We start from the raw sequence: 13,277 nt of genomic DNA, 5'->3' as shown, positions 1-13,277 counted from the left end.
GACACACCTTCTCATTGAATTCAATGAGAAGGTGTGTCCAAACTTTTGGTCTGTACTGTATCTTATTTGAGTCACAGACAAGATACCAGAGATAAAGGAGTTACAGAAAAGTCATTGGCATGCACTATATTACTGTTGTTTTAGATGTTACAGCCAACATCTAAAACAACAGTAATATAGTGCATGCCAATTACATATTTGTTGCCAAAACAAATATTACCAAGTTAGGGTTCAGGTCTGTTTCATCTCACAATTTTTCTTTTTACTAAAGAGAAATTGACATGTTTTTCTTTAAGCAGTTCAAATCATTTTTTATAGTTCTCAAATTTAATTGTAATATTAGCAAAAATTCATGTTGAAGTGCTGATCTTAAAATAGGTCTTCAGGGGCGAACAAGTCTGGTCACTTGTTCGCTCTACTCCGTACAAAACCATTCCCTGTTTCAACGTCATACTGAGAAATGCACACTGCAAACGGTTCTCTCCACTATTTTCTCTATTATTATATTACTTTAAACTATAGGAATTGTCTGATTGAAAAAATGTTAGTTATTCACTGACAGTAACTTTGTAAAGCCATTGAAAGCCATTGAAAATAGTCAGTGGTCTATGCCTACTTGCATAGGCAGAAGGAAATGGTACCATCAGGCGTCTGGAAATTGAACCCAAACATGTGAAGGTCCATAATTCTCTTTATTTTGGCTTATTTAATTAGATTTTTTCAATGTGAAGAAAAAAAAATATTTAAGGTGTTACTTTAAAACAGATCAGCAGGAGTTCCTCAATCAGAACCTTAAAAACATTGACTTTATCACCTGGGACTTCACTGATCTTTTAGAGTTTTAATCATCTCAGCATGTCTTAAAATAATTTCTCTAAATATCCTCACATTTAGCAAATAGACATAGTTTTGTAAATCAAACAAGAAGCACTTAGATAGAGATGATGTCAGATATCTTATTTTTGTTTTTTCTTACACAGCACGTCTAATGTTGGAAACGTGTTTCTGCGGGATGTTGCCGGCAGAAAGCTCAGGGAGTGGCATGTGTTTTTCAGTCCATTTATGAAAACTCTGTGCATGCAGACCAGTATAAATCAGACTCTTCACTCTTCCGCCTTTTGCATCCTAATCTCATTTAGTCATTCACTGCTGATGTTCTTTCCACTATCAGGGTTTTATAATGAAGAATCATTTCTGCTGCTCGGTCTAATCTGAAAGCAATAATGCCTTTCATATAAATAGAGATAAACAAAATGCAAATCAAATCAGAGTTGTTATACTTTGCTACACTTTATTTTAGAATTTATTTGAATGCTGAAGGAGGGTTGGAAGGAAGGTGAGAATGAGGATTGGAAGGAGTGTTTTAATTAGGGTCAGAAATTGTACTTTAATTTAGTTTTGTCGTATTTTATGTAGTCCCAAAACTTTGCACTTGAATCTAGACCAATAATACTTTGTGTTTTTGCAGTCCATTCATTGTCTAACTGTAGGCAAAATACTGCATAACAAATACAATACATATACATAGAGTTAAACTGTGCAGGAGAATAAAGCACATGTGGTAAAAGTCTGGTGTTTAATGAATTAGTTTATAAATAAAAAATAAATAAAAAGATGCAGCGATGGCTGTTGGTAACTATGGATGGAAAACAATACATCAGTGCACTGTTTTCCATCCACTTCCAATAAAGCTGATCGAATAAAAAAAAAAAAGTCAATCATTTGAATTTCTCTCTTAGACCGCAACCCACTTCCTCCATTATTATTATTATAGTTACAGTTCTGACTATAATGATAATAATAATAATAATGCCACATTATAATTTCCTGGAAATGAAAGAATTCAGTGGAGCAGATCCCAACATGGATCTTTTCATTAACAGCACATTCCCCACACATGTATTGCAACACTGTTTCAAACATACAACTGAAAACTCAGTCACAGTGCGTGCAGTGCAATACAAATATTTATGTATATATAAAACTTCACTGCATAACAGATAATCTAGTGAAATGAAGTGCATACAGACCAGCACAGCGAACCAGTACTTAAGTATTTGTACATATTTGCTACAGGATATCAATCTAGCAGAGAGTGAGAGAGGTAACGCCTTCCTCATCTTTACTCTCCAACCTTTCCTTGATGTCAAACCATGTAATTGTAGCAACAAATTATGTCACAAAGGAACCACAGTTTGATAACGCTAAAGATAACCTTCATTCTCAGTTAATTTCGGAACTTCCCTCTAAGTAATACGGTTTCTTGTTTGTTTATGGTAGATTCTTCTGTCTTGATTTAGTCATTATAACATGGTAGTGATTACCAATAGCTTAATCTTCAATTAAAGACTAGCTCCAGATAGCTAATCAGTTCCAATTGAAGTGTTAATGTTTGATTTTGAAAACTAGATGTTAGTTTTCCTTTCTATAAAAAATTTAATTCTCACAGACAAAAAGGATTTACCCTTCAAATTGACATTTGATAGTTTTTTTTTTGTTGTTTATTTAACAAGACTGATATGATTGTCGATACTTAAATATTAGTAGGTTCCTACAGTTAATGATCAACCATTTATGAGACCCTTGTTGATCCTTCTCTAGAAGGTGGAGCCTAAAACAAGGGAAGGGGACAATGAATATTGCTGTTTTCCGTGTTCTTCAGCAGAGCTCATAGCGATGACAGTAAGCCCAGCTAAAGGTTTTCCATCATTCATTTCCCAGGTAAGATTTGTTTTGTTTCTTTCATGTAAAATAGCAATAGAAACTACAGGAAGATGTAAAGCTTGTGCTTGTGAGGTTTGTCATTTGATTTACATTCGAATGTAATATTTAATTTCTAGTCAAATTATTTGAAATAAATGGAAATTTAAACTGATTCTGGTCTTCAGTACTTAACGAACACTAGATGTGCCTAAGTAACAGATTTATGTCAGTGATTAACTGTGTTTTCTATTTAAAAGTCTTGCTCAAAGTTGCAAGACTTTTAAATAAAGCCGGTAGATTTAAGACTGGGAGAAATTTAGATAAACAGCTGGATAAATGAAAACTGGATCGATAAATAAATAAGGCAGTAAGTAATGTTAGAGGGTTGAGCACAAGTTCCAAGTTCCTTGCCTTTTTAATTTCAAACAAGCAAAAGATAGAGAAGAAAATTAGAGACAAAAAAACTATAGATTTCAATATTAATATTAATTTAACATCTACAAGTCAAGAATTCTTTATCTGGCAGATCTTTGAGGAAAACCCATTTGGGTTACTTGGCAGATCATCTCCTGTTCAAATAATGCGATTAGTTTGAAATCGAACATCATAATCAGTTATTAGAGGATGGATGTTTGTACATGCTGTGTGGTCATGAATTTTTTTAAGCAAGTATGGTTAAAAATTATACTGAACAAATCTTGAAATGTTTCCTCTGTTAGGCAATGAAATCAACCACAAGACTTTGATAAAAAATTTAGATACTTTGTTTCTTTCATTAACATCTGGGCAGCACGATCTGACCCTGTGGCTGACACTTCAGTATAATTAGTTTATCTGACCAAGCTAATCCACTTATTTACTCATAAACTGCTGCGTCTATGATGTAATTATAATTTCCTCTTCCCTCGCAGGAGCAGACGATTGTCATCTAATAAACGCGCAGCCGGAACTTGCCTATCTGATTTATAGTTGTCTCACAGAGGGTAAGCGGAAACACCTCCACCTCTAAAAAAAAAAAAACAAGCTGTCCTTAAAAACGTGAGTTTTAGAGGTTAAAAACATGTCAAATCTTGATTTGAAGAGGCTCGAGGTTTTCTACAACCTCCTGAGCAGTTGTAGTTTGGGTGCATTTTGCAACAACTCTCTGCTGTCATTTCACAATTCAAACAATGAGAGTGGGATGGAGAGTCCGGATGAAGGAACGCTGAGAGTGTTCATCTCTGTGGTGTACTTCATTGTGGCTACAGCTGGAGTGTTGGGCAACTTGCTGGTCATGTTCCTACTTTATTCAACTCACACCATTACCACAGGCACCATCAACTTCCTTGTTTTCAACCTAGCTTTGGCCGACCTGCTGTTTTCTCTTGCCTTACCGTTTTGGGCAGTGGACATTGCTCTGGACTACAGTTGGCCTTTTGGCTTAGCCACATGCAAGGCTGTGTCCTTACTAACTGGACTGAACGTTTTTGCAAGTTGCTTTTTCCTGACAGCTATGAGTCTGACACGCTACTGCTATGTGGCAACAGCTCTCAAACCTGGATCGTCCCTGTGCAACAGATCTTGTACCTTCCCGGTAACCACAGCTATCATTTGGGTTGGGGCTCTCATCGTGGCGGTACCCAGGGCCGTGTTCGCAGACCTCAGCCGTGTGGGCAGCGGCAATGACGCAGCATGCTTGCTCCGCTTCCCAGAAGGCACGGCTTGGCTCGGAATAAACCAACTCCTGCGAGTGGTTCTGGGATTTCTGCTACCTTACACCATCATCATCCTCTCCTACTTGCTCTTGCTGCGATTCCTCTGCAGGCACAAACTGAAAGGCAGCAGCAGCACTCGGCGAAAAGCCGACATCTCAAAATCTGTGGCTGTGGTGGTGCTATCCTTCTGTGCCTGCTGGTTTCCCTACAATATCCTCACTCTCTGGAGCGTCCTGATACAGCTTGACATCATTGATATGAGCAAATCGTTCTACACTGCTCAGACGTACTTCTTCCCTCTGGCCAACTGTTTAGCTTTCACCAGCAGCTGTTTCAACCCTGTCATCTATTGTCTGGTCAGGAAGGAATACCGCACAGCTCTGCGTAATGTTTTCTTCAAGCTGAGTTTGGCCATCATTTCCAAGATGCCTTATGCGCTTAACTCCGAGGAGGGTTTAGGGCAAGGTAGTCAGCTTGGTATTCCTCTCAGCAACGTCTACAGCCAGACGTGCCAAACTGACTCAAGGGGCTACACACCGCTGACAACACTTCCAGCTGGAGCATCACCACTGTAAAGTCTCAACACAATGTTTCCTCAGTCTTTTTCTGCGATAGAGAGGGTTTGTATCGTTTGTGTTCTGTGGGGACATTAGGAGCAGATAGTATCTTGCCTGCCTGCAGCAGCAGTCTGAGACAGAGCCACTCAATTTTGAAAAGCAAGCAATTGCAATTGTTTTTGAGAAGGCAACAATATCAGCTTTGAAAAATGTGTATTATCCTCAAAGTTCTGTTTCTCACCATCATTTTTATGATGATTCCATCAGTCAGTGTCATATCAGGGTTGTCTATGGTTGAAGTGGTGCAGGGCAGAAAAACAAAGGCAGGCAGTAAACAGAAGTAACCTTCTGCTACTACCACACACCACACTAACCCAATAAGGTGAAATGCAAAGTTGTACTGAAGGAATTTCTCTGTTACCAGGAAAACCATTATTAGTAATACCAGACAATAAAAACATGTTTTTGTATTTTATGCATTCACAACCATGTCTTGTCTTGAACTGAGACTGTTCAGCTACCTACAGCAGGTAAGACACTGACTGCTCCATATGAACTCCAGAAAGCCTCCCTTAAAGAAAGTCATGCTGTTCTTTTAAGACTTCTGACTGCACGTTGTATAAACATTTCACTTTTCCCCCTAATGGTCAGTAGTGTCTATATGAGAATGTTCATGTTGATGCAGGTACTTAGCTTCTGTGCTTCTGCATAAAAATGTAAATGTTTAAAAATTTTCAAAGTAGCATATGCTAAAATATTACCTAAAGATATTGTGCCAGCGTCTTTTCTTTCCTTCTTCTTTATTATTTGATTGGAAAGAATAAACAATATTTTGTAGTTGTTGATAACTTTTGTGGGAAAAAAAGTATCTCTCCTCTTTTGTATTCTGCTGTTGCAGGAACAGTTTAATTGTGGTTGTGCTTGTTTATTTCAGTGTAAAGTGTGAAAATGTTGAATTGAAATCTAAAAATAAAACCAACTGAACGTAAACAACAATTTGTTCATCCTTTGTGTTTTTTGCTTTACACTTTGCATCAGCAACTTTTAACTCTTTGAAGAAGAGAACAAAACTGGTCAGTCAAATATTATTGAAACGTTAAAATATTAATTGCATTGTATAATTACAGAGCCAAAATGCACATTTGAGTTTTAGTCCTCTTATGAGACTTTTTAAGTTTCACAATGAGAAATATTTTAGAACTTTGAAAAAATCTCAGCCATTATTTATATCCTCTAATACACCACAAGATGGTGCTGATACTCCTTTTTTAGTCAGGGAAGATGTGAACTAGAAAAGCAATGACTATTTAGTGGCTTTTTCTCAACTTGCATATTTTTGTCTGGAACTTTGCGTGGTTACATTAGCCTTGGTGAATCTGCATAGCTGTTTTTCTTTTTTTACAAGACAGTATGTGTGAACCAATTTTGTATTTATTATTTTTTGTCTTACTCTGTCTCTTTTGTGTTTTCTTTGTGGTAAATGAGCAGGTCGCCTTGGTAATGTTATGGTCAAACCATTTGTGTTTTGTGACTTTTATACATTACTTTGTGTTTGTACATTGCATACATATGTATTATGTTTCTTTATCATAACTTTTTGTAGAATCTGTGCTTATTTGTGGATTCCATTTTCAAAACTTTGGCGTTTTTACAGTAATACTGCAAGACCATAAGTATTTAACTGTACAAATTTTTGTCATGGGACCTATTGACAAGAAATTGTAAGCCATTTGTAATTAAGCAATTATTCACAAATGAGAAATAGACACAAATAACTCAAATTAGGTTAGTACTAACTCAAATTAGTACTAAGTACTGAAATGTATTCAGTACTTAGTGGACACTTTGTTGGTAATGAAAACTCTAAAAGGTCTCCTATACAAAAATAATTGACTAAATGCATTGTTTGGGAGTGAGTGTGACTTGACCCATACTTCCACAACAACAACAACATACAAATATTGAAGGTTCTGGTGACCTCCTTTATACACTTTGATCTTCAGCTCTATTATTGTGTACTATTTTACATGCATCCCTTCTCCAACACACCTGAATCAAATGAATGACTCATTACCAGGACCAGGACTCTGCAAAGCTGAATCATCTGATTCTGCAAAGCTGAATCATCTGATTGAGTCTGCAAAGCTCCTGTGCAAAGGAGCAAAGCTCAGGAGCAAAAACTGAATCAGTTTTTGATTCAGATGTGTTAGAGCAGGGATGCATCCAAGTTGCAAGATAATTCTTGAGTACTAAACTTTGGCACCTCTGAAAGACTATACCAGGCAACATTATTTATCAATAGGGGGCAGGATTGCTTTAAAAACTGTAACACATTTCAGCCATTTTCTTATCTTATTTGCATAATGTGTAAAGTTCTTATTAGCTCTGTAATTCCACTTTATCATGTATAACCGATATTTGCAAATTAGTTTGTAATCATTTCTATTTTTCTGGGGCTGTAATTAACAGTCCGGATTTTTTGTCAATAAGATACCTAAAAATATATATTTTAGAATTAATATGTCTGGTGCCTTTTTCCTCATTGTTTTGCAGCTCATTGTTCCTGGTGTTCAGACATCACAGTTAAGGTCTTGTCCACATGAAAATAGTTTTTTGAAAAGATCTGTCACTTCTTATATGTTAATTGTAAACAATACATAGCTTCTAGAAATGTATTTATACACAGAAACAAAAGATGGTGGTTGCATGATGCTGAGGGGGAGTATTGACTCAGTAGGACTAATTTCTCATTTTTGTATGTACATTTTGTGCTTTGTCGTGTTATAAGATTCAGATTTCTAAAATAATTTTTTTTTGCAAAACTTGAAATTTGTTCAGATGAAACGGTTTTTATATTTTAATTTTTATGAGAAAATGCAGCAACATTGCTAGGTGTATAGAGATTTCTTTCTGATAAGCCTAAATAACACACATAATGGAGTGTGACTGCTGTTGAGGAAGAGCAGTAAGATTTATGAAACTGATCCTTCTTCATCCTCTCGAAGCCTGTCAGAGTCCTGGCTGGTGTACATCTGTTGTCTCTGTGCAGATCTCTGATGGGAAACAGCTGACATCTCATTATCCTTACAGCCACTGAGATGATGCTACTGAATGCTGAGCCACGTTTGGATGAGTGACTTGTGCTGGCTTTGATTAGCTGCGGCACAGGACGAAGCTGTGAGCTGATAGAGGAAATATGCTTGGTGGCGTTTCATCACTTTTTCATTCATTACAAAGAGGCTGTTTGTAATGAACAGCCTCTTTGCGATTCCTTTGTTTTCCAGCAGTAAAACAAGGAATCACTGGAGGTGTTTAGTTGCTGCAGTGGGATCCAGGCTGTGTTTTAGGGTTGAGTTGGGACCCATCCCTCTTGTAAACAGAAATGAACGGCCAACACCAACATTACCAGGTTGTGACCGTATTGCACACGTTTTTGCACAAAATTGGTAAGACCACTTCCAACCAGTGACTTTAGTTCATTACAAAACGTAAAAATAGGCACCGACTACGTCTACAGAAAATCTGCCTCTTATGTCCAAAACTGACCGACTGACTGGTCGTCAAGCTAAACTTTAAAATTAATCAGATTTTCCAGTATATATTATAAAACAGAATTCTGCTGACTTTAACTAAATATTTCAATTGGAGCCAGACAACACAAATGGCTGTCTACATGCTGCCTACTGTAATATCTCTTATCTAAAGTCAACCTGAATACCAGCAGTTGCCCTAAAATCTTTTGTACCAAAGATTTTAAAAAAGTGCATTTTCTGTATTCAACTAGAAAATACAGAAAAGATAACTTGTACCCATAAAGGAAATGCATAGTAACTGCCTTAACATTTTAATTACATTCTTTATATTCTACTCTAGGGAAGTGTAGCTTTGAGAAATTCATTATCTACCAATAATTCAACATAAATGCAATCTACTTACATTCATATTGGTTTGATCAGGATTGCTAATGTGTTGTATGACATAACGGAAGAAAACAGAAACAATCAGATGGCAGCAAATCAGAAACAAAATTAATATAAAAAAGGTGTAATACACAGATTTCAGAATATAACATGTAAAGTCAAAATACATGTGACATTTGAGCAAATTTTGAAACCAAGTAACGGCCTATGGCTAAATATAGTTAAGACATAGAAGTAGGAAGGGACCGAATGGAAACATGCAGATACAAAATAGGGAAATAAATTTGTAAAGGGGCGAAATTGCCCAGATCCAGACGCTTGTCTTGTGAAACAAGAGATAATCAAGAATTAGGGATTTAATAATTTATTTAAATCACTCGGAAAAAAATCACCTGAAATATGAATACATTCCCTTTGTTCAAAACAAGTCATATCAATCAAGTATACTTACACTAATAATAATTACAAGCGCAATCATACCTACGATTACTACCATTATAAATAAAATTACCAACGTTAAACATCCACCACACAACATCAGGGGTCTGGAGGGTATGGCTTATCAATGGGGCATGGCTTATTTCAAAAGGAACCTCAAGTAAATTAAGGTATTACATCCAGGAGGCCTAATTCAAGTCAAAAATCCCACCAGCAATATGTTTGTGACACAGTAGATCAATTGTGCAGAGTAATAGCTGCCAAGAAAAAAATAATTTTTCCACTCCATAATGTTATACATCCATTTTAGAAACATGAATAGGTTGACTGATGTTGTATATTCTTTCTTAAAATATATAAGATAATCTTACTCTGTTAGGTCCTGCTTTGCCTTCAGGAATATGGCAGTTTCCCTCCCCCCACCCCTTTATCTCACAAAATTTCATAAATTATCTAAGATTTCACAATTTTGCAAACAAACACTTCTCAATAGAATTCTCCATATAAATTCTTTTAATACGTTATTACAGTGGGTCTTTCTTCAGTTACTGGTGAACTTGTGTGCCAAATATAAATTCAACTTCTGGTTCATCACAATAATGGACATGTAGAGCACAAAGAGTGACGGAAAGTAAAAGGGTTTCATATTCATGGGTATCTGGATTAACCAAAATTCCCATCTGCAAAAAGTCTCTGAATGTTCTGTAGCAGGAAACAAGCTGCAGCTTTTTGGGCCCGTTACCTTTTCAGATTTTTAAAAGCTCTGACTGGCATAACTGGCAGACATTTTGACTGAAAATACAGTTTCCTTTTAATTGTCTCAGTTTTTGTGCTTCCTCAGACCTTCCTCAGCTTTTGCAAACTTAATGACAGATGAAATTTTTTTAGCTCTAGATTAGTGACTAAAGATCAACTTTTTTTGGTCAACCAAATGTAGAAATGCCTCCCTCTGTGTTAATTTAATAGAAATGCAATATTTGTTTTGTTTCCTCTGTGCTCATCATAACACCTGAGAGTATGACAAATTTTTGGAATGCAAATAATATTAATTTGACTGTGATGGTAACGGCACTTAAATATGAGAAACCTCAGAAAGCGTGGAGCATCCAGAAATAGCAATAAGCAAGCAACCAAGATCTGAACCTGATTTATTTCCCTATTTGGTTAGTAGTAAAGTGTTAACTAGTTTGTACTTGGGGTAATTTAAAAAAAAAAACCAAGTTGTTCTAACCAAATAAAACAAAAATATTTCCTTACTTTGTATGGTATAAAGCAGACAACTGGCAAGGGCTTTATCTAAGAGGTAGCCCATTGCAACCAACACAGATAAACCTTCAATAATATATAGGCATAACTTTAAATAGTTTATATTTGCTTTCGTTGAAAACATTTCTCACAGACCAAGGATTGCAGCGTCCAGAAAAATAAAAACAGATATGAAATTTAACATTTTAGAATACTGTATTGCAATGCAGGCCAAGTAAATAAATAGATACATATTTCAAAAAGAACTTAAAACTGCAATCCAGCATTGATGAAAGCACCACAACTGTTTTGGTTACACAACACAGGCGAGCTAGTATAATAATCATCAATTCCTCCGGAAGAAAAGAAAAACACTCCGCCCGCAACTGTTGTTTCTGGATTGCAGCATTAAGAGTCATCATAGAATATAAGAATTAGTTTTTGCCACAACTTTAACATGCCTGAGGGCCTACCCTTGATTTTAATACATTTTACATATAAGAATAGATATACATTAAGCTATTTTATACATTTCTGGTAACATAAACATGTAATTTTTTATAATTTATCTTGAAGTAAAATGTATTTTTAAAGGCAAGAGGTTAAGATAAAATATATCAACCATGAAATTTGTAATGTAAATGATTCTAATAGAGTTAACCAACACACTGCTTATCAATTCATCACCTGACTACAAAAAGTACATTTAATATACAAAGTTTACAGGTTGTTGTTTTTTTCCTTTTTCTTTGTATTGGTTTTGTTATTTTTGGGCCCTGTATTACAGACTGTAAGGCAGTCAAATCTTATGCACATATACTACATATCCCTGTTTCTTAGTCTTTTAATGTTTTAATCAATCCGTTTCTCTCCATCCGTCATATTGTAGCTATTATGCAAAAGGTTCAGTGCCACACTCTTCCGAATAAAAACTGGAGGAGCTGACAGGTTAGCTTAAAAAATATGCCTTACAATGAAAAGCTGTCTCAACGCGTGATAATTGTAGCAAAATCATAGAATTACTGACTTACTTATTCTTGCCACCAAAAGCACATGCAGAATTGTTGCAGATGTATGCTTCAGAGACATTTAAAAACAAACAAAAAAACATGAGTATTCCAATGCTTGTTAATGTGTTAGCTATAAGCAGGGACACAGTAAATTTATAGTCAAAGCTATTAACATAAAATCTTATGGCACATTTTCAAAACAGCGTTACAAAGTGACTGAGAGTCAAGCTAGCAGCTACTCGAAGTCAAGCTAGCAGCTACTCGGAGTCAAGCTAGCAGCTACCCGGAGTCAAGCTAGCAGCTACTCGAAGTCAAGCTAGCAGCTACCCGGAGTCAAGCTAGCAGCTACTCGGAGTCAAGCTAGCAGCTACTCGGAGTCAAGCTAGCAGCTACTCGAAGTCAAGCTAGCAGCTACTCGGAGTCAAGCTAGCAGCTACTCGAAGTCAAGCTAGCAGCTACTCAGAGAGTTGTTTGGTTTGGAAGGTGGTGGCGTTTACATCTAATTAAAAAAGGGGCAGGGTATAACTACTAAAATTTGACACTTAACCTGTCCAAAAAGATTTGAGTATGTGTTGTATTGATTTGGCCCATTTCTGTGATGCTGTGTTATCTTTATTCTCCAATTAGAATCTCTCCCCCATACTCCAAAATGAGTCTGTTCTGAGAAATGCATACAACAGTTTAGATACAGATTCCTCATGCCTACATTATATCACCCAAACCATATTTTAAAATACCCAAGGACAGACATGAATTTTAATTTGGTTGCCATTCAACCCACCTTTGGTTCCAAGACTCCTTACATCTAGTACTGGATGAAATTGTTACAATACTGTAATGTGTTTAATTTGCCCAGAATTTTCCTTAGAAAAATCTGTATCACTGTTTTGAAAACTCACCATGTTGTCATTATATCCATCACTTTTATAAAATTAGATTAGTTTAAGTGTCCCCATTATTAAATGGATTTAGAATATTTACGAATACATTTTTATACACATTGAAAGTCAAGTTTTAGCGATATCTTTCAAACTTAAAAAGTTAAATCACAGACCTCAGATTGTACTCAAATCAGCTGATTGTAGAACTTGTCTGGCTTTTTAAGATGAGATGGCTATAATATAAAGAAAAATAAAAAAGCTAAATTCTACTAAATCTAAAGTAGAAAATATTTGATGATTCAACAACATGCTTGTTGCTTGTTGAAGGCGTCACCATGAAGGAATATTGTGCCTGGTAAAATCCTCTTCTATACATTTTATCCTCAGCCACTGAAGTGGGAAGCTTCTTGTAGAAGAGGGGAAGTAATCTTAAATCCGTCTTCATCCCACTGTTTTCCACAACTTCTTCACCACAGTTACAAAAACTCTTTAGGAACAGTATTGTCGTTATTGTGGCACTGGCTTATATTTCAACCAAACCGTGCAAAGCATTTGCTGCACACGTTGGTCCTCTTGCTGAGTTGATTGTCAAGTTCTGTTACAGGCTTAGTTTTAATATTTGCAACAACTTTGAAAATATTTCTTAATGGATAATGTTGTGCGATGACACCATCGTTGGTCCTTTGTAGGCCTTTGACTCGAGTCAGTCTGTAGGAGCCGTTTTTATCCACCTTCTTACACCCGAGTGACCATCATGAATTCTGGTCACTTTGGAGCTAGCAGTCAGGATCCAGGGAGGCCCCCATAGACCTGGCTGAGAGACTGCAGA

General features: G+C 36.2%; 2 protein-coding genes across 5 annotated transcripts in view; one reads left to right on the top strand and one right to left on the bottom strand.

Annotated features, from left to right (window-relative positions):
• Window positions 1–2,622: 2,622 nt before the first annotated feature.
• Window positions 2,623–6,038, top strand: LOC114155442 (relaxin-3 receptor 1-like). Its single transcript, XM_028035312.1, has 2 exons — window positions 2,623–2,721; window positions 3,615–6,038. The coding sequence occupies exon 2, from the start codon at window positions 3,764–3,766 to the stop codon at window positions 4,970–4,972; it is 1,209 nt and encodes a 402-aa protein (XP_027891113.1). The 5' UTR covers window positions 2,623–2,721; window positions 3,615–3,763; the 3' UTR covers window positions 4,973–6,038.
• Window positions 6,039–9,222: 3,184 nt separating this feature from the next.
• LOC114155904 (ras/Rap GTPase-activating protein SynGAP-like) overlaps window positions 9,223–13,277 on the bottom strand; it is a 59,733-nt gene continuing 55,678 nt past the window's right edge. For all 4 annotated transcript variants that reach the window (XM_028036052.1, XM_028036050.1, XM_028036051.1 and 1 more), the window contains one exon: window positions 9,223–13,270. In XM_028036052.1, coding sequence (XP_027891853.1) covers window positions 13,225–13,270 — 46 coding nt within the window. In that variant the 3' untranslated portion in view covers window positions 9,223–13,224. The remainder of the gene's footprint in view (window positions 13,271–13,277) is intronic.

The sequence above is a fragment of the Xiphophorus couchianus genome, chromosome 13 (genome assembly GCF_001444195.1).
Source record: "Xiphophorus couchianus chromosome 13, X_couchianus-1.0, whole genome shotgun sequence".
NCBI classification, from domain to species: Eukaryota; Metazoa; Chordata; class Actinopteri; order Cyprinodontiformes; family Poeciliidae; genus Xiphophorus; species Xiphophorus couchianus.
This window is presented reverse-complemented; position numbering and strand designations above follow the sequence as displayed.